The sequence below is a fragment of the Oratosquilla oratoria genome, chromosome 17 (assembly GCF_046742065.1).
Source record: "Oratosquilla oratoria isolate Oo_2021 chromosome 17, ASM4674206v1, whole genome shotgun sequence".
NCBI classification, from domain to species: Eukaryota; Metazoa; Arthropoda; class Malacostraca; order Stomatopoda; family Squillidae; genus Oratosquilla; species Oratosquilla oratoria.
In genome coordinates this window covers 59,333,587-59,355,280 of record NC_134793.1, presented here as the reverse complement: position 1 = coordinate 59,355,280, position 21,694 = coordinate 59,333,587, and the positions used below count along the sequence as shown (strand labels likewise).

The window sequence follows — 21,694 nt, the reverse complement described above, 5'->3', positions numbered from 1 at the left end:
GAAATGGTACAGGACAGTAAAAAGGGGTTGGGGGACAACATAACGGAGGGACAGTCATATTACAACCACTCGTTTAACGACGACAATTGGGACCAGCGCGCCGTCGTCAACGGAATTGGTCGTTAAGCGAAAGTGTATACATTTACGTACATGTACTGTATGTACAATGTCCAGCAATACATGTATCTTTATTTTCATGTATTTTCCCTCTTTTATACAGTACAGGTACTCCTCGTTTAACGACCTACTCGGTTAACGACAACTCGGAGTAACGACGGGCTTTATGACGTCGTTTAACGTAAATCTCCCGAAGTTACGACGTCGTGTACGATAATTAAGTTGGCTGAGGCAAACTTGTATGATGTTATAAATGAACTTGTATGGTGGATATTAGCTGTGAGATAAAAGCGTTCTGAAGCTTAGGTCTACATTACCATCCTGCAAGCTGCAAAAACTACCTGGGGTACAGTGTATACCGGTAGTGGTAAATTTTTAGTTTCGACCATGGGCGCAATATAACAATAGAAAATTAATCATTAATTTTGTAAATTATAATGTATCAACGTAATATGCAATTTTGTGAGCGGAAATAAAAAAAAATGCTAAAACAGATTTCATAAGTAACGAAGTCATGTCGGACGAATGGTACACCATGTTTGTTATGATAGATGCCGATGTCGAAGAAATGAAAGGATGATAAATTAATTCGTCTAACCTAAACTAAACTAAACTAACCTAACCTGTGTTTAATAAATCATTACCTGCAAATTAAATGTCATCCGGATCGTCCTCGTCGTCGTCGTGAGAGACGTTGGCAGACGACAAGATGGCGTCCCGAGCCTATGCTACCGACTTCGTTCATTGGCATATTTTCTTGTAGCAAGGTATTTTTTACTTTCATTTCCGCCCACAAAATTGCATATTACGTTGATACATTTTAATTTGCAAAATTAATAATTAATTTTCTATTGCTATATTGCGCCCATGGTCGAAACTAAAAAAATACCTCGGTATCAATATGGAATGTCAGCATACGCGGATTTGGTCATATACGGTAATTTTAGGAACCTAACCACCGTAAATAAACAGTAAATAAAGCTTTAATGTACTGTATAAAAGAGGGAAAATACACGAAAATAAAGATACATGTATTGCTGGACATTGTATATACAGTACATGTACGTATATGCATACACTTTCATTTAACGACCAATTCTGTTAACGACGGCGCGCTGGTCCCAATTGTCGTCGTTAAACGAGGAGTACCTGTATATCACAGTAGTGGCGACGCACAGACGACAACATCATATAATTTGCTTTATTGCACATTTGTTGGTTTCTTCATATGAAACCTCACTGCTGGGTGTCTTCGTGGTATTTAGATAATTGGAAAGAGGTTTATTTTAACCAGCAGTGGGTGCCTTTGGAAGTGAATCCTCTCTTACTCCACGAACCTTCGATAGTAACTTTTACTTCCGGTAAAGTTGGGTCTTCCTTTTCTAATGCTGCATGTACATGTTCCCTTGTCTTTTCCAAGAGTTCCTCATACTTCTTTATGCTGGTCTCTATAAAATGAGGGCAAAGTTTACTAAACGTCTTGTGATGTATCATTTTCATGTTCATTGCCATGCATATTTTCTGTACTGCAACATCCCCACAGAGTAAGCCAGCCTCCACAACCCTGTTATGTTTTTCATAACTTTCATTTCTACCGCCTGGTGAAGTACACCATTTGCTCTTTTCAGAGCACAACTTTCATTTTGCCTGAAATGTCTTCACCATTCCACATTCTCCTATCACTTCAACTTACATCTCACCACACTGGCATCTAAGAAGAGAAGTTATCCACGGCAAAAAACTGCTCTTCTCCACAATCATAAATTCACATTCATTCTTATCTCCCCTCTGTACAATTTCATAACTAATATCTAATTTTCTTGCTGTATTCAAGATGAATAAAGTACTTCATGGTGTACAACCTGACTACATATGTTGAGAGAGGTGGAAGTGAGGGCAGTGGTGGAGTGAGAGGTGGTGAGGTCTAGGCTAGTCGTCTTTGACTGTTTGCCATCTTTAATTGTTGTTTTTTTGTCATTGTAGATGTTCTTTTTGGTACCCATGATGACTGTACTAATGAGTAATATGTACTAGCTAAGGTAATATATTGCCAGGAGAGCTCATGAGACATGCATACTTTTTCTTTCGAAGCTAGTAGGTAACTGACGTCCAGCTGAGCTCTAAGTTGGCAAAAGCTATCCCTCCACCTTCCTCCCTTCCCCTCCACCCTCATACTGGCCGTAGAAGCATTGGGCAAGCGTAAATTCAATCGAATTTCAACGTTATTCGATGCGCCTGAAGGTCCTAAGTGGTACGCCCCCCTCTATTGTGGGTTGCGCCTTTAACTCCGTCCATTTAAACCCCCGCCCAAGACATTTAAATTGCGCGCCGCTGGAAAATTATATGTCGGGATTTATTTCTAAATGGTATACAAACATTTTGAACAGAGTTTTGAAAAATGCTATATCTTGACCAAATTCATCCCCCCCCAGGTGTCGCGTACCCCCTTAATGCTCACTTCCAGCCTACTGTCATTCTCTCCCCTTGTACATCTCATCACCTTTTGCCCACATTTATCTTCATCTTCCTTCTTTCACACACCTTCTCAAATGCTGTCACTAACTTCCTCAATCCCTCCTCTGATCCTGCTACAAGTGCAGTGTCGTCAGCAAACAACAGCTGGCTCACCTCCCACTTTTCTCCATTTTCTTTAATCATCTCCAACCCCTGATCCACTACCCTTCCATTCACCTCTCGCACCACCCCATCCATGTACAGATTGAACAGCCAGGGCGACATAACACACCCCTGACGAAGTCCCACCTTTACCTCAAACCATTCACTCTCTCCATTTCTAATCCTAATGCAAACTCTACTACTCTCATAAAAACTCCTGACTGCTCTTAACAGCTTTCCTCCTATCCCATATATCTGCAGTATCTCCCACAGTGCCCTCCTGTCTACCCTGTCGTAAGCCTTTTCCAGATCCATAAAAGGTCAAAAAAACACCCTAACCTTTTCCTATAGCTTTGTCACATATCTGTCTTACCACAAAAATGTGATCTACACATCCCCTACCTGTCCTAAAACCACACTCTTCCTCACCAATTACTCCCTCTCTTCCTCTCATAATCCTCTCAATCAAGACCCTCCCATAAGCCTTCCCAACTACACTCAACAAGCTGATCCCTCTGAAACTACTACACTCACACTTGTCCCCCTTTCCTTTGTAAAGCGGAACTATACAGGTACTCCCCCAGTCCTCTGGCACTCTACTCTCTCACAAACATTAAACAACCTCACCAGCCAGTCCACCATCACTGTACCTCCTTTTTTTTTAGACATTCTGCATGGCATCCATCCAACCCAGGTGCCTTACCTGCTCTCATCATCTTAATAGCTGCTTTCACTTCATCCTTCCCTATTTCTCCTCCATTTTCCTCACTCATCACTCTCATTTTCTTAGCATTTCCCACTGCAACTACCTTTCCCTCCCTATCCTCCTTCACATTTAGGAACTCCCTAAGATACTCTGCCCACCTTCTTCTCACTGCCTTCTCTTCCATTATCATCCCTCCATCTGCACCTTTTACCTTTTCTTCTCTACTTGATTCGCCTCTTCTTCCTCTTTTAACTTCCTTCCAAAACATCTTTTTATTACTTTCAAAATTTTCTGTCATACGCTTTCCCCATTTCTCATCTGCTCTCCTCTTTGCTTCCTTTATCTTATGCTTAACTTCCTTTCTCTTTACTTTATACCTCTCATACGATTCCCTCATCCTAATTTGTAGCCAATCTATGAATGCCTGCTTCTTCTCTTCCACACCTTTCTTTGCTTCCTCATCCCACCACTCACTACCCTTCCTTCTTTTTCCTCCCGCCCTCATTGTTCCACACACCATCTTTGCACACCTTATGCCTCCCTCCTTGAACCATCCCCATTCCTCCTCCAATCCTAGTTCTACTCTATCCTTTACTCTCTCCCACTTCTCTCTCAACTTCTTATACTCATTCTCCTTTTTTTTTTTCTCATTTAAGCAGTTCACTCTAAGTACCTCCCTACCTTCTGCCCTTTTCCTCTTTCTCCACCTATTCTCAACTCTCAATTTACCTTCCACCAGGAGATGATCTGATATTCCCCCACTCTCTCCCCTTAGAACATGTACATCCTTAACTCTTCTTACCATACTCCTGGTCACCACTATATAGTCTATTAATGCTCTGTCTACCACCCTTCCATCCACCACCCTCTCCCATGTGTACTTATGCTTGACTTTCTTATCAAACACTGTATTTGCTATCATCAACTCTCTTTCAAGATGCATCTCCACCATCACCTCTACACTATGGTTTGTACCTGGAACTCCATACTTCCCAATCACTCCGTCAATTGGTTCATTTCCTACCTTAGCATTTAGGTCTCCCAATACAACTACATTGATATTTCTCCCTAATCCCTCTATGCACTCATTTATATCTACCCAAAATGCCTCCCTTTCCTCTACATTCTTCTCACTACCAGGCCCATACGCACTTACAAAAACCCAAATTACACAGAGGAAATTGAAATTACACAGAGGAAATTGAAATACACAGAGGAAATTGAAACTACACAGAGGAAATTGAAATGGCGGAAATTATGAACAAGCATTTTAAATCAGTGTTTACAAGGGAGAACATACAACCTGAAGAGATCGAATGGAAAGAGAAAGTCCCCCCATGAAAGAAATAGAAGTAACTAAGAATGAAATATTGACACACTTGAGTAATCTTGATGTCAGAAAATCGCATGGACCAAATGATATAGCAAACTGGATTTTGAAAGAATGCAGGAATGAACTGGCAGACAAAATACATAGCATAATAAACTGTTCCTTGAAAGAAGGAAAAGTCCCAGAAGATTGGAAAAAAGCAAATATAGTACCTATATATAAAGGAGGAAATAAAGAAGACCCTACCAACTACAGACCAATCTCTAACAAGTGCAATAGCAAAAATTTGTGAAAGAATTGTCAAAAGTAGATGGGTAAAATATTTAGAAAAAAACAACGTGCTAAATCCAAGGCAATTTGGATTCAGACAAGGACGATCATGCGTCACCAATTTAATATGTTTCTATTCAAGGCTAATAGACATAATACAAGAAAGAGATGGATGGGCTGATTGTGCATTTCTAGACCTAAAAAAAGCCTTTGACAAAGTACCACATAAGAAGTTGCTTAAGAAATTAGAAACTGAAGGAGAAATACAGGACAAACTGCTTAAATGGATGGAAAACTTTTTGCAAGAAAGAAAAATGAGAGTAGTGATAAGAGACAAACACTCAAAATGGGATGAAGTAATAAGCGGTGTTCCACAAGGAACAGTTTTGGCCCCAATAATGTTTGCTATATACTTATATATATACTGTATAATTTGGATGACGGAATTGAAAGTTATATGAGCTTCTTTGCAGATGATGCAAAACTATTAAAAAAAAGTGAACACGGAAGAAGATTGTGAGTCACTACAGAGTGATCTAAATAAAGTATGGGAATGGAGTAGGAAGTGGGAGATGGAGTTCAACACTAAAAGGTGTAGTATAATGGAATTTGGAAAAAGCAAAAACAGAATAACAGGATCATATAAATTGGGAGAAGAAGAAATAAAAAAAAAGTAGAAAATGAGAAGGACCTGGGAGTCATTGTTATGAATAATATGTCACCTGAGAAACATATAAATAAGATTTTTGGAGAAACTTATAATCTAATAAGAACAATCAAAGTGGCATTTACATACCTGGATGAAGAAATGGTGAAGAAAAATCTAATCACTCTGATAAGACCAAGATTGGAATATGCAGCAACGATGTGGTCACCAAATACAAAAAGTGTATAACAAAACTTGAAAGAATACAAAGAGCAATTACAAAACTGGCACCAACACTCTCAAAACTATCATATGAAGAGAGACTAGCAAAACTTGAACTACAGACACTAGAGCAAAGAAGAGAGAGAGGAGATTTGATAGCTATTTACAGAATCATGAAAGGCATAGAAATTATTGATAGAGAAAATCTGATAAAATGGGATGATAGAAATACAAGATGATACGGAAAGAAAATCAAGAAAGACAGGTATAGAAGAGATGTGAAAAAGAACAGCTTTCCTCACAGAGTAATAGACAGTTGGAACAAGTTAGATGAGAAAGTGGTGTGTGCAAAAACAATATATAATTTTAAAAATAGTTTAGATAAAATGAGATATGAAGACGGGACACCACGAGCATAGCTCCCCTTCCCGTAAAATTCAACTAGGTACAACTAGGTAAATACATCTCCTTTCCCAGCTTCACCTTCATCCACATCAACCTGGGTTACACCTCCTTCCATTCCACTACCCGCTTACTTATCTCTTCTCTTACTAGTATAGCCACCCCTTCTCTCCCTTGTCCCCTCTTCACTCCTGAGTACCTCCCAGCTACACTCCCAAAATCGCCGTTGCCCTTTCCTTTTATTTTAGTTTCACTCAAAGCCAGTACATCCATCTTTCTTCTCACAAACATACTGTCTATCTCTTTCCTTTTACTCTCCACTGAACCACATCCACACACATTAAAAGACCCAAACCTTAGGGTACTGGTTGGAAAGCTCCCAGACCCTCTTATGCCTTTTCTTTCTTTTTTAGGAATGTTCCCTTTTGGGGCTACAGTTAGTAGGACTCCTAATCCCATCCCTCGTCCCTTTTTGTCGCCTTTTACGACTCAAGTAGAAATACTTGGTGGCAGTATTCTTTTTTCCCCCACCACAGGGTAGGTAGGTGGCCGAAAAAAGGAAATGAATATTCAGAGAAATGGTACAGGACAGTAACCAGACATGTCTCCAGATAAACATATAGATAAAATAGTCGGAGAAACATACAATATGTTGAGATCAATAAAGGTGGCTTTTAACCCCTTCAATATGGGCCAAAATCTTGCGGGCAGCATTAGCTGCCAGACGTGCAATGTTGCGTCATAATACTCGCATTATAAAAAATAAAGTTACCACTGTATTGCTCGTTCTCTTTCACCCGTGAATTTTGATAACCATAGAAAATATGATGAAGCCAGTTTACAGAGTATGGGGGTCACGCAGGTACAACTACAATATATATAATCAAGACGCCAACATCGGCATCCTCGTGTACCCACTTGCTCCTCATGACGCCCACATAGGCATCATCGTATCAAAGGGGTTAAATACCTGGATAAGGAAATGATAGAAAAAAATATTACAAACACTGATAAGGCCAAAACTGGAATATGCAGCAATGATATGGTCACCCAGTACAAAAGAGAAAATAAAATTAGAAAGAATGCAAAGAGCAATGACCAAAATGGCCCCAACACTTTCAAACTTGACATATGAACAAAGATTGGCCAAACTAGAATTGCTGACCCTGGAACAAAGAAGAGAACGAGGGGAACTCCTTGATAGAAAGGACTTACAGAGGAAAACAAAAGGACAGCTACAGAAGAGACCTGAAAAAGAACAGCTTTCCACACAGAGTGATAGATATCTGGAATAAACTGGAAGAAAAAATAGTGTGTGCAAACACCATACAAGAATTTAAGAACAAACTTGATCTTGTGAGATACAAAAACAGGTCACCATGAGCATAGCTCCCTTTCCTATAAAATACAACTAGGTAAATTCAGACATGACAGAACTGAATAGACACCAAACGAAATAATTTAATTTATTAAACAAGCAATTGATACAATTAAAGTGCTTATAAATGGTCACAATGTGAATAACTAATATTTGGTTGACATCCCCTTTGCTTTTTTCAATGTAAGGACCCTTCTAGGCATGCTAGTGATTAGTTCATGAATATCATCTTGAGGGATTTCTTGCCATGTTTCCATAGTAATCCCTCAGAGGCTTTGAACATGGTTTCGTGTTCTTTTTGCAAAGTTGTCAGTCTAACATGTCCTAGAGGTGTTCAATAGGGTATCCAGGGACTGACTTGGCCATGGAAGTTTCTTGATCTCATTTTAGCTCAACCAATTTTGTGTTGCTTGAGGAGTGTGGCAAGGAGCTCCATCTTCCATAAATAGGAAGACAATTTTTACTTACTTTACCACTGGGAAATATTGGAACGAGTCCTTTAATATAGAAACATATTTGCCTGAATTGATGTTTCCTTGACACTCCACAAGCTCTGATTGACCATAATTCCAAATTGCCCCCCACACTATTATTGAAATACCCCCATTTTTCACTGTTGGCTGCAGTCTTGTGAGGTCAAACTCTTTACTACAGAGTCTCCAGATCCACATTCTTCCACTGTCAGAAAATAATGGGAATCATGACTCATCAGAGAAAAAGGCAGTGCTCCAAAAGGCCACAAGTTTCTCCACCATGTCAACAGCCCAATCCTTTTTGTGCTAGATATTGGCTGGACAAAGGAGTGGTTTCCTTCTTGCAGCTCTGCCATAGTAACCCAGCTTGTGGAGATACCTGACAGCTGTTCTGGGACTGACATCAGCTTGTGCTGCTATGTCAGAGGCCTTGCAATGTGGATCCTCTTCGACATTTCTTTTGACAAGATGCAAGGTTCTTTCTGAGGACCTGGGATGACCTGAATGAGGTTTTGTGCCTTGTGCCCTTCTTGCCCTCTCTGGTGAATTGTACGATCACTCTATTAACAATAGAAAGGGGTATTGACAAATTTTCAGATATTTTGCATTGACTAAGTCCATCTTCATGTTGACCCACAGTATGACCTTGCTGAAATTCAGATATGTCTACTGCTCCTTTGGCTCATGGCATGCTTTTTTAATCTTGTATGTAATCTGAAACATAAATCTAGGTGGGTATAACATATTAGGTAAATTTGAATAACATTAAGCATTAAATAAGGGCAGAAATGCATTTTTCTTGGTGTCTATTAAATTCTGTTGTGTACATATATATATATATATATATATATATATATATATATATATATATATATATATATACACACACATACATGCATACACCAAGGGCCTCTTCTCCCTTATAAGGGAAATAGCTTTCCAAGTCTTGCATCCACTCTCACTCATTTCACCTCCATCCACCACCCACCCATCTCTCTCTCATCTCAGCTCCTCATAGATGAAGGTTATCCATTTTTCCAATGCACTGCCCAAGCCAGAAGCAATGCAGCAAGACACAGCACATCCACAGCAGGGCTGTTTCATTACTAATTTATCTATAATCATTATTATTTCATTTATTTATTATTATTATTATTTTTTTTTCAGATAAGTGATGCAAAAGGTAATGAACGGAAGGCCAAACTGCTGACAGCAGCTCGATCTCTAGATCTTGTTCAGCAGTTGTTTGAAAAAGTTAAAGCTTTTCATCGGGTCAGAGATGCACTTTATCTTAAGGTACAGTCTTCATTGTGTTTAATCAAAATTTGCCCCATATGTAGACATAAGTCAGTCAATCCATTGCCTTAGATCTTTCTTGCAGGAGATCCACAGCTCTTGGAAACTGACAAGAGTCATTGGATATATATATATATATATATATATATATGTGTGTGTGTATTTACCTAGTTGTATTTTACGGGAAGGGGAGTTATGCTCGTGGTGACCCGTCTTTATGTCTCATTTTATCTAAACTATTTTTAAATTCATGTATTGTTTTTGCACACATTACTTTCTCATCTAATTTGTTCCAAACGTCTATTACTCTGTGAGGAAAGCTGTTCTTTTTCACATCTCTTCTATACCTGTCTTTCTTGATTTTCTTTCCGTGTCCTCTTGTATTTCTTTCATCCCATTTTATTAGATCCTCTCTATCAATAATTTCTATGCCTTTCATGATTCTGTAAATAGTTATCAAATCTCCTCTCTTCTTTGCTCTAGTGTCTGTAGCTCAAGTTTTGCTAGTCTCTTTTCATATGATAGTTTTGAGAGTGTTGGTGCCAATTTTGTAATTGCTCTTTGTATTCTTTCAAGTTTTGTTATACACTTTTTGTATTTGGTGACCACATCGTTGCTGCATATTCCAATCTTGGTTTTATCAAAGTGCATGTAAATGCCACTTTGATTGTTCTTATTAAATTATAAGTTTCTCCAAAAATCTTATTTATATGTTTCTCAGGTTACATATTATTCATAATAATGACTCCCAGGTCCTTCTCATTTTCTACTTTTTTTATTCCTTCTTCTCCCAATTTATATGATCCTTCTATTCTTTTTTTGCTTTTTCCAAATTCCATTATACTACACTTTTTAGTGTTGAACTCCATCTCCCACTTCCTACTCCATTCCCATACTTTATTGAGATCACTCTGTAGTGACTCACAATCTTCTTCCGTGTTCACTTTTTTTAACAGCTTTGCATCATCTGCAAAGAAGCTCATGTAACTTTCAGTTTCTTTATCCATATCATTAATATATATAGCGAACATTATTGGGGCCAGAACTGTTCCTTGTGGAACACCGCATATTACTTCATCCCAGTAAGAGTGTTTGTCTCTTATCACTACTCTCATTTTTCTTTCTTGCAAAAAGTTTTCCATCCATTTAAGCAGTTTGCCCTGTATTCCTCCTTCAGTTTCTAATTTCTTAAGTAACTTCTTATGTGGTACTTTGTCAAAAGCTTTTTTTAGGTCTAGAAATGCACAATCAGCCCATCCATCTCTTTCTTGTATTATATCCATTAGTCTTGAATAGAAACATATTAAATTGGTGACGCATGATCGTCCTTGTCTGAATCCAAACTTCCTTGGATTTAGTATGTTGTTTTTTTTCTAAGTACTTTACCCATCTACTTTTGATAATTCTTTCACAGATTTTTGCTATTGTACTTGTTAGAGAGACTGGTCTATAGTTTGTAGGGTCCTCTTTATTTCCTCCTTTATATATAGGTACTGTGTTTGCTCTTTTCCAATCTTCTGGAACTTTTCCTTCTTTCAAGGAACTATTTATTATGCTATGTATTTTGTCTGCCAGTTCATTCCAGTTTGCTATTTCATCTGGTCCATGCGATTTTCTAACATCAAGATTTCTCAAGTGTTTCATTATTTCGTTCTTTGTTACTTCTATTTCTTTCATGGGAGGGACTTTCTCTTCCCATTCTCTCTCTCCAGGTTGTATGTTCTCCCTTGTAAACACCGATTTAAAATGCTTCTTCATAATTTCTGCCATTTCTATTTCCTCTGTGTATTCAACTCCACCTTGTCGTAATTTCCCTAATTCTTGTTTGTTTTTCAGTTTGTTGTTTACAAATCTGTAAAATAGTTTTGGTTGATCTTTACATTTTTTATGACATCTTTTTCATATTTTCTTTTTTCGTCTCTGCCCACTTGTACATATTCATTTCTATAACTGGTGTATATATTCCATTTTTCCGGTCTTTTGTTTTTCTTCCATTTGGTCCAAGCTTTATCTCTTTTGTCTTTTAACTCCTTACAACTTTTGTTGTACCAGCACTTTACTTATTCTTTTTCTTGTTTTTGTCTTGGGACATACTTTTCCACCCCTTTTTTTTTTTTTTTTTTTTTTTTTTTCTTTTTTTTTTTTTTTATACAAATTTTGTCAAAATATTCAATTTTTCTTCTACTGTTGTATCTTCTTTGTGTATTCTTTCCCAGTTTTCATTTTGAAAGAATTCTCTTATTTTATCAAAATTTGTTTTTTCATACATCAATCTTCCTTTTGTATATTGTTCATTTCTTTTCATGTATTTTTCCTCATTTAGTTCTAGTTCTATCAATATGTGGGCACTTTTACTTATTGGTGCCTGGTATTCTATCTTTTCCACTATTTCAGGTTCTGATGTGATTATTGGGTCTAGTCTCAATGGTTCTTCATTTCTATACCTAGTGTTCTCTTGAATCCATTGTGTCATTGTGTGGTCAATAATCATCTCAAGTAGAACATTTCCCCATGAGTCTTCTCCACCCTTTACTGTCATCTCTTCCCAGCAGAATTCTTTGCAATTAAAGTCGCCCATCATAACTATTCTTCCTCCATCTTCCATTATCTTGTTTAATGTTATTCTTGTGTCTTCCAACATACTTTTATGTTCACTCTCTTCCCACGAGGCTGTTTTTGGGGGCACGTAGTTTATTACAAAATTCTGCTCTTCTTATCTCTGTCTTCTACTTCTATCATAATCATCTCTATTCTTTCCATATGTGACACTCTTCACATTTATATCCTTCTTAGGAACATAACTCCACCCCCTTGTTTTATCTCTCTGTTTCTAATCCAATAATTATATGCAGTGTCCTATGCTGTTGGGTGGTAGTGGACCTTTTAATTTTGTCTCTACAATTCCCATTATGTCCGGCATTTTTTCCTTCAGATACTCGTTCAGCTCATTCAGTCCTGTTATTAATCCATCTATATTTGTGTAGGACACTCTTAACTTTTTGTTATTTCCATTGTATTCTCCGTTTCTTTTTTGTTTCTGCTATGGTCCATTTCCTCACATTCATATTCACTACTCTCCAATAGAATTCTTCTTTTTCTTCTTTTCTGACTCCGTTCTGACCTGAATTTAATCTTAATTGGTCTAGTCTTATCTGTACTATATTTTCCGATCTAAACATCTCTTCAATTTGTTTCATGATTTCAGGTTCATCTTCCTGAACTAATTCTAGTAAACTGTTTACTTTTTCTTTTTCCTCTTTAATTCCTGTGGTTCTATTTTGGTTAAATTTCTCTTCCATTCCTAATATAATTATACTATTAAGAAGTGTGTGTGTGTATTTATATATTTCTATTTTACGGGAAGGAGAGATATCGTCGTGTGTAATTATATGTGTACACGTTCACATATGTATTTACCCAGTTGTATTTTACGGGAAGGGGAGCTATGCTCGTGGGGTCCCGTCTTCATATCTCATTTTATCTAAACTATTTTTAAATTCATGTATTGTTTTTGCACACACCACTTTCTCATCTAACTTGTTCCAACTGTTTATTACTCTGTGAGGAAAGCTGTTCTTTTTCAAGTCTCTTCTATAGCTGTCTTTTTTTATTTTCTTTCTGTGTCCTCTTGTATTTCTGTCATCCCATTTTATCAGATTCTCTCTGTCAGTAATTTCTATGCCTTTCATGATTCTGTAAATAGCTATCAAATCTCCTCTCTCTCTTCTTTACTCTAGTGTCTGTAGTTCAAGTTTTGCTAGTCTTTCTTCATATGATAGTTTTGAGAGTGTTGGTGCCAGTTTTGTAATTGCTCTTTGTATTCCTTCAAGTTTTTTTTATACATTTTTTTGTACTTGGTGACCATATCGTTGCTGCATATTCCAATCTTGGTCTTATCAGAGTGATTAGGATTTTCTTCACCATTTCTTCATCCAGGTATGTAAATGCAACTTTGATTGTTCTTATTAAATTATAAGTTTCTCCAAAAATCTTATTTATATGTTTCTCAGGTGACATATTATTCATAACAATGACTCCCAGGTCCTTCTCATTTTCTACTTTTTTTATTCCTTCTTCTCCCAATTTATATGCTCCTGTTATTCTGTTTTTGCTTTTTCCAATTCCATTATACTACACCTTTTAGTGTTGAACTCCATCTCCCACTTCCTACTCCATTCCTGTACTATATTTAGATCTCTCTGTAGTGATTCACAATCTTCTTCAGTTTTCACTCTTTTCAGTAGTTTTGCATCATCTGCAAAGAAGCTCATATAGCTTTCTATTCCTTCATCCATATCATTAATATATATAGCAAACATTATTGGGGCCAGAACTGTTCCCTGCGGAACACCGCTTATTACTTCATCCCATTTTGATGGCTGGTCTCTTATCACTACTCTCATTTTTCTTTCTTGCAAAAAGTCTTCCATCCAATTTAGTAGTTTGTCCTGTATTCCTCCTTCAGTTTCTAATTTCTTAAGCATCTTCTTTTGTGGAACTTTGTCAAAAGCTTTCTTTAGGTCTAGAAATGCACAGTCCTCCCATCCATCTCTTTCTTGTATTATATCTATTAGCCTTGAATAGAAAAATATTAAATTGGTGACGCATGATCGTCCTTGTCTGAATCCAAATTGCCTTGGATTTAACACTTTGTTTTTTTCTAAATATTTTACCAATCTACTTTTGATAATTCTTTCACAAATTTTTGCTATTGTACTTGTTAGAGAGACTGGTCTATAGTTTGTAGGTTCTTCTTTATTTCCTCCTTTATATATAGGTACTATATTTGCTTTTTTCCAATCTTCTGGAACTTTTCCTTCTTTCAAGGAACTGTTTAGTATGCTATGTATTTTGTCTGCCAGTTCATTCCTGCATTCTTTCAGAATCCAGTTTGCTATATCATCTGGTCCATGCGATTTTCTGACATCAAGATTACTCAAGTGTGTCAATATTTCATTCTTTGTTACTTCTATTTCTTCCATAGGGGGGACTTTCTCTTTCCATTTGTTCTCTTCAGGTTGTATGTTCTCCCTTGTAAACACTGATTTAGAATGTTTGTTCATAATTTCCGCCATTTCTATTTCCTCAGTGTATTCAATTCCCCCTTGTCTTAATTTCTCCAAGTCTTGTTTGTTTTTCAGTTTATTGTTTACATATCTGTAGAATAGTTTTGGTTGATCTTTACACTTTTCTATGACATCTTTTTCATATTTTCTCTTTTCCTCTCTGCACGTTTGTACATATTCATTTCTATAACCGGTATATATTTTCCATTTTTCAGGTCTGTCTTTTTTCCATCTGGTCCAGGCTTTGTCTCTTTTGTCTTTTAACTCCCTACAACTTTTGTTGTACCAGCATTTTACTTATTCTTTTTCTTGTTTTTGTCTTGGGACATACTTTTCCACTCCTTTTTTGTAAATTTTTGTCAAAATATTCCATTTCTCTTCCACTGCTGTTTCTTTGTATATTTCTTCCCAGTTTTCTTGTTGAAAGAATTCTCTTATTTTATCAAAGTTTGTTTTTTCATACATCATTCTTCCTTTTCTATATTGTTCATTTCTTTTCATATATTTTTCTTCATTAAGTTCCAGTTCAATTAATATGTGGTCACTTTTACTTATTGGTGTATATTCAATCTTGTCCACTATTCTAGGTTCAGATGTAATTATTAAGTCTAGTCTCGATGGTTCTTCTTCATTTCTATACCTAGTGTTCTCCTGTATCCATTGTGTCATTGTATGGTCAGTAATCATCTCAAGTAGAGCGTTTCCCCATGAGCCGTCTCCACCCTTTACTGTCATTTCTTCCCAGCAGATTTCTTTGCAATTAAAGTCGCCCATTATAACTATTCTTCCTCCATCTTCCATTATTTTATTTAATGTTATCTTTGTGTCCTCTAACATACTTTTATGTTCACTCTCCTCCCATGAGGCTGTTTTCGGAGGCACATAATTTATCACAAATTTTCTGCTCTTCTTATCTCTGTCTTCCACTTCTATCGTAATCATCTCTACTGTATTCTTTCCATATATGACACCCTTCACGTTTATATCCTTCTTAGTCAGGAACATAACTCCACCTCCTTGCTTTTTCTCTCTGTTTTTAATCCAATAATTATATGCATTATGTCCTACACTGTTGGGTGGTAGTGGGCCTTTTAATTTTGTTTCTACAATTCCCATTATGTCCGGTTCTTTTTCTTTCAAATAATCATTCAGCTCATTCAATCCTGTTATTAATCCATCTATATTTGTGTAAGACACTCTTAGTTTTCTGTCACTTCCATTGTGTTCTCTGTTTCCCTTTTGTTTTTCTCTTGTATGTCGAACTGCCTTAGTTTCATATTCACTACTCTCCAATAGAATCTCTCTTTCTCTGACTCCGTTCTGCTCTCGTTTTTTTTTTTCTTAGCTTCAAGTCTTTTCTGCTTTTCTTCCTCTCTTTCCCCTTTATTCATTTCCCTTTTTATCCATACCTTTTTATATTGTTCACTTGTTGCTAGTTTCCCCGTTTTGGATAAGATATTCTCTGCCGTCGTTTGTGACCTGAATTTAATCTTAATTGGTCTGGTCTTATCTGTAGTATACTTTCCGAGCCTGAATTTTTCCTCAATTTCCTTCATAATTTCTGGTTCATCTTCCTGAAGTAATTTTAGTAAACTGCTTACTTTTTCATTTTCCTCATTGGTTCTTGAGGTTCTATCTGGGTTATGTTTCTCTTCCATTCCTAATATAATTATACATTTCTTTTTGTCAGCTAAGTCTCTTACTATATTCTCCTTCTGTCTCATCACTTTAATAACTGAGTCTTCAGTTTGTTCTCTCATTTGCTGTTTAATTATATCAGTAAATGCAACTTTACTGTTTTCTTTTATCAACTTCCATCCCTCTCTGTTTTCTTTACTATTCCTCTTCAATTCCTCATTCTCCACCTTTACTTCTTTTAACTGTCTTTTCAGGTTTTCTATTTCATCAGTTAAGTTTTTGTTCGCCTTCTCTAGTTCTTCCAATTTTTCAAAGCTTTGTAGAATATTGTTAACATGACCGAACCTACGCTCCAAGTCCTCGATCATCTTATCGACCTTCTCTTCTAGTCTTGTCAGTCGGGGGGGGTTTGTGTCCCCCCCACCCTCTTTAAATCCCTGGAAAATATTCTCATCACTTTCTACTGTATTGCTCTTGTCTATACTTCTAATCTTTACATTTTTATTAGGCATTTCATCGTCGTCAGGGGGCCGTTTGTTTACCTTTCGCCTGTCTGCCTGGGCCAAGTCTACTCCTTCCTCATTTCCTTCCATTTCCCTCAGTAATCCCTCCCCTTCTCCTCTTTCCCTACTTTCCTACTACCCCACGAGCAATTTCCCCCCCCCTGTAAATACAATAGGTACTTCCTTTGCTTCGGGAACCACGAAATTTCACTTTTTCTTCAGAACGTCCTCTAAGCCGTCCGTTCGTTGAAGTGTATTTACCTAGTTGTATTTTACGGGAAGGGGAGCTATGCTCGTGGGGTCCCGTCTTCATATCTCATTTTAACTAAACTATTTTTAAATTCATGTATTGTTTTTGCACACACCACTTTCTCATCTAACTTGTTCCAACTGCCTATTACTCTGTGAGGAAAGCTGTTCTTTTTCAAATCTCATCTATAGCTGTCTTTTTTTATTTTCTTTCAGTGTCCTCTTGTATTTCTGTCATCCCATTTTATCAGATTCTCTCTGTCAGTAATTTCTATGCCTTTCATGATTCTGTAAATAGCTATCAAATCTCCTCTCTCTCTTCTTTGCTCTAGTGTCTGTAGTTCAAGTTTTGCTAGTCTCTCTTCATATGATAGTTTTGAGAGTGTTGGTGCCAATTTTGTAACTGCTCTTTGTATTCTTTCAAGTTTTTTTATACATTTTTTTGTACTTGGTGACCATATCATTGCTGCATATTCCAATCTTGGTCTTATCAGGGTGATTAGGATTTTCTTCACCATTTCTTCATCCAGGTATGTAAATGCAACGTTGATTGTTCTTATTAGATTATAAGTCTCTCCAAAAATCTTATTTATATGTTTCTCAGGTGACATATTATTCATAACAATGACTCCCAGGTCCTTCTCATTTTCTACTTTTTTTATTCCCTCTTCTCCCAATTTATATGCTCCTGTTATTCTGTTTTTGCTTTTTCCAAATTCCATTATACTACACTTTTTTGTATTGAACTCCATCTCCCATTTCCTACTCCATTCCTGTACTTTATTTAGATCTCTCTGTAGTGATTCACAATCTTCTTCAGTTTTCACTCTTTTCAGTAGTTTTGCATCATCTGCAAAGAAGCTCATATAGCTTTCTATTCCTTCATCCATATCATTAATATATATAGCAAACATTATTGGGGCCAGAACTGTTCCCTGCGGAACACCGCTTATTACTTCATCCTATTTTGAGTGTTGGTTTCTTATCACTACTCTCATTTTTCTTTCTTGCAAAAAGTCCTCCATCCAATTTAGTAGTTTGCCCTGTATTCCTCCTTCAGTTTCTAATTTCTTAAGCAACTTCTTATGTGGTACTTTGTCAAAAGCTTTCTTTAGATCTAAAAATGCACAGTCCGCCCATCCATCTCTTTCCTGTATTATATCTATTAGCCTTGAATAGAAACATATTAAATTGGTGACGCATGATCGTCCTTGTCTGAATCCAAATTGCCTTGGATTTAACACTTTGTTTTTTTCTAAATATTTTACCAATCTACTTTTGATAATTCTTTCACAAATTTTTGCTATTGTACTTGTTAGAGAGACTGGTCTATAGTTGGTAGGTTCTTCTTTATTTCCTCCTTTATATATAGGTACTATATTTGCTTTTTTCCAATCTTCTGGAACTTTTCCTTCTTTCAAGGAAATATTTAGTATGCTATGTATTTTGTCTGCCAGTTCATTCCTGCATTCTTTTAGTATCCAGTTTGCTATTTCATCTGGTCCATGCAATTTTCTGACATCAAGATTACTCAAGTGTGTTAATATTTCATTCTTTGTTACTTCTATTTCTTCCATAGGGGGGACTTTCTCTTTCCATTTGTTCTCTTCAGGTTGTATGTTCTCCCTTGTAAACACTGATTTAAAATGTTTGTTCATAATTTCCGCCATTTCCATTTCCTCAGTGTATTCAACTCCCTCCTGTCTTAATTTCTCCAAGTCTTGTTTGTTTTTCAGTTTATTGTTTACAAATCTGTAGAATAGTTTCGGTTGATCTTTACACTTTTCTATGATATCTCTTTCATATTTTCTCTTTTCTTCTCTGCACATTTGTACATATTCATTTCTATAGCAGGTATATATTTTCCATTTTTCAGGTCCTCTGTCTCTTTTCCATCTGGTCCAGGCTTTGTCTCTTTTGTCTTTTAACTCCCTACAGCTTTTGTTGTACCAGCATTTTACATATTCTTTTTCTTGTTTTTGTCTTGGGACATACTTTTCCACTCCTTTTTTGTAAATTTTTGTCAAAATATTCCATTTCTCTTCTACTGTTGTTTCTTCTTTGTATATTTCTTCCCAGTTTTCCTTTTGAAAGAATTCTCTTATTTTATCAAAGTTTGTTTTTTCATACATCATTCTTCCTTTTCTGTATTGTTCATTTCTTTTCATATATTTTTCTTCATTAAGTTCCAGTTCAATCAATATGTGGTCACTTTTACCTATTGGTGTTTTATATTCAATCTTGTCCACTATTCTAGGTTCAGATGTAATTACTAGGTCTAGTTTCGATGGCTCTTCTTCATTTCTATACCTAGTGTTCTCCTGTATCCATTGTGTCATTGTATGGTCAGTAACCATCTCGAGTATAGCGTTTCCCCATGAGCCGTCTCCACCCTTTACTGTCATTTCTTCCCAGCAGATTTCTTTGCAATTAAAGTCGCCCATCATAACTATTCTTCCTCCCTCTTCCTTTATCTTGTTTAATGTTATCTTTGTGTCCTCTGACATACTTTTATGTTCACTCTCTTCCCATGAGGCTGTTTTTGGGGGCACATAATTTAACACAAATTTTCTGCTCTTCTTATCTCTGTCTTCTACTTCCATCATTATCATTTCTACTGTATTCTTTCCATATGTGACACCCTTCACGTTTATATCCTTCTTAGTCAGGAACATAACTCCACCCCCTTCCTTTTTCACTCTGTTTCTAATCCAATAATTATATGCATCATGTCCTACACTGTTGGGTGGTAGTGGGCCTTTTAATTTTGTTTCTACAATTCCCATTATGTCCGGTTCTTTTTCTTTCAAATAATCATTCAGTTCATTCAATCCTGTTATTAATCCATCTATATTTGTGTAAGACACTCTTAGTTTTCTGCCACTTCCATTGTGTTCTCTGTTTCGCTTTTGTTTTTCTCTTGTATGTCGACTTTCTTTAGTTTCATATTCACTACTCTCCAATAGAATCTCTCTTTTTCTGACTCCGTTCTTATCTCGTTTTTTTCCTTTGCTTCAAGTCTTTTCTGCTTTTCTTCCTCTCATTCCTCTTTATTCATTTCCCTTTTAATCCATACCTTTTTATATTGTTCACTTGTTGCTAGTTTCCCTGTTTTGGATAAGATATTCTCAGCCGTAGTTTGTGACCTGAATTTAATCTTGATTGGTCTGGTGTTGTCTGTACTATATTTCCCTAGCCTGAATTTCTCTTCAATTTGCTTCATTATTTCTGGTTCATCTTCCTGAACCAATTCTAGTAAATTTCTTACTTTTTCATTTTCCTCTTTGATTCTTGTGGTTCTATCTGGGTTATGTTTCTCTTCCATTCCTAATATAATTATACATTTCTTTTTGTCTGCTAAGTCTCTTACTATATTCTCCTTCTGTCTCATCACTTTAATAACTGAGTTTTCAGTTTGTTCATTCATTTGCTGTCTGATTATGTTAGTGAATGCAACCCTGCTATTTTCATGAATTTTTTTCCAACCCTCCTTGTTCTCCTTATTATTCTCCTTTAAGACTTTATTCTCATCTTTTACTTCTTTTAACTGTTGTTTTAATTCTTCAATTTCCTTAGTTAAGTTTTTGTTCGCCCTCTCTAGTTCTTCCAATTTTTCAACTCTTCGTATAATACTGTCAACATGACCAAACCTACGCTCCAAGTCCTCGATCACCTTATCGACCTTCTCTTCTAGTCTTGTCAGTTGGGGGGGGGGGGGGTTGTGTCCCCCCACCCTCTTTAAATCCCTGGAAAATATTCTCATCACTTTCTACTGTATTGCTCTTGTCTATACTTCTAATCTTTACATTTTTATTAGACATTTCATCATCATCGGGAGGCCTTTTGTTTACCTTTCGCCTGTCTGCCTGGGCCAAGTCTACTCCTTCCTCATTTCCTTCCATTTCCCTCAGTAATCCCTCCCCCTTTCCTCTTTCCCTACTTTCCTACTACTCCACGAGCAATTTCCCCCCACCCTGTAAATACAATAGGCACTTCTCTTTGCGTTGGGATCCACAAACTTCAATTCTCTTCAGAACGTTTTCTAAGCCGTCCATTCGTTGAAGTGTGTGTGTGTGTATTTTATGTGAAGGGGATATATCGTCGTGTGTGCTTATATGTGTACATGTTCACGTGTGTGTGATTCATCTTGGTCTTTTGGATCACGTATTGGACTCGTGATCGACAGCTATTTCCCTCCCGGAAGAGAGCTCAGAGCTCGTATATCCGATCTATGAACTTACATGCACACATATCTCCAACTCCCCGCCCACGAGAGTATCGACTCGAAGCGCAGCGAGACTGAAAAAAAAAAAAAAACAAATTAAACCTAGACAGGATTCGAACCAAATACCGCCGATATTATGGCATTATATGACAGACTCTCTACCAATGGCGCCACCGAGTCGTCTGCCTATTAAGAAGTGTGTGTGTGTATTTATATATTTTTATTTTACGGGAAGGAGAGATATTGTCGTGTGTGTACACGTTCACATATGTGTGTGTGTGTATTTACCTAGTTGTATTTACCTAGTTGTATTTTACGGGAAGGGGAGCTATGCTCGTGGGGTCCCGTCTTCATTTCTCATTTTATCTAAACAATTTTTAAATTCATGTATTGTTTTTGCACACACCACTTTCTCATCTAACTTGTTCCAACTGTCTATTACTCTGTGTGGAAAGCTGTTCTTTTTCAAGTCTCTTCTATAGCTGTCTTTTTTTATTTTCTTTCCGTGTCCTCTTGTATTTCTGTCATCCCATTTGATCAGATTCTCTCTATCAGTA

General features: G+C 36.7%; 1 protein-coding gene across 6 annotated transcripts in view; it reads left to right on the top strand.

Annotated features, from left to right (window-relative positions):
- The window catches only part of ida (anaphase promoting complex subunit 5 ida), a 334,874-nt gene that overhangs the window by 310,127 nt on the left and 3,053 nt on the right, over window positions 1-21,694 (top strand). For all 6 annotated transcript variants that reach the window (XM_076201024.1, XM_076201023.1, XM_076201022.1 and 3 more), the window contains exon 16: window positions 9,328-9,456. In XM_076201024.1, the coding sequence (XP_076057139.1) occupies window positions 9,328-9,456 (129 nt within the window). The remainder of the gene's footprint in view (window positions 1-9,327; window positions 9,457-21,694) is intronic.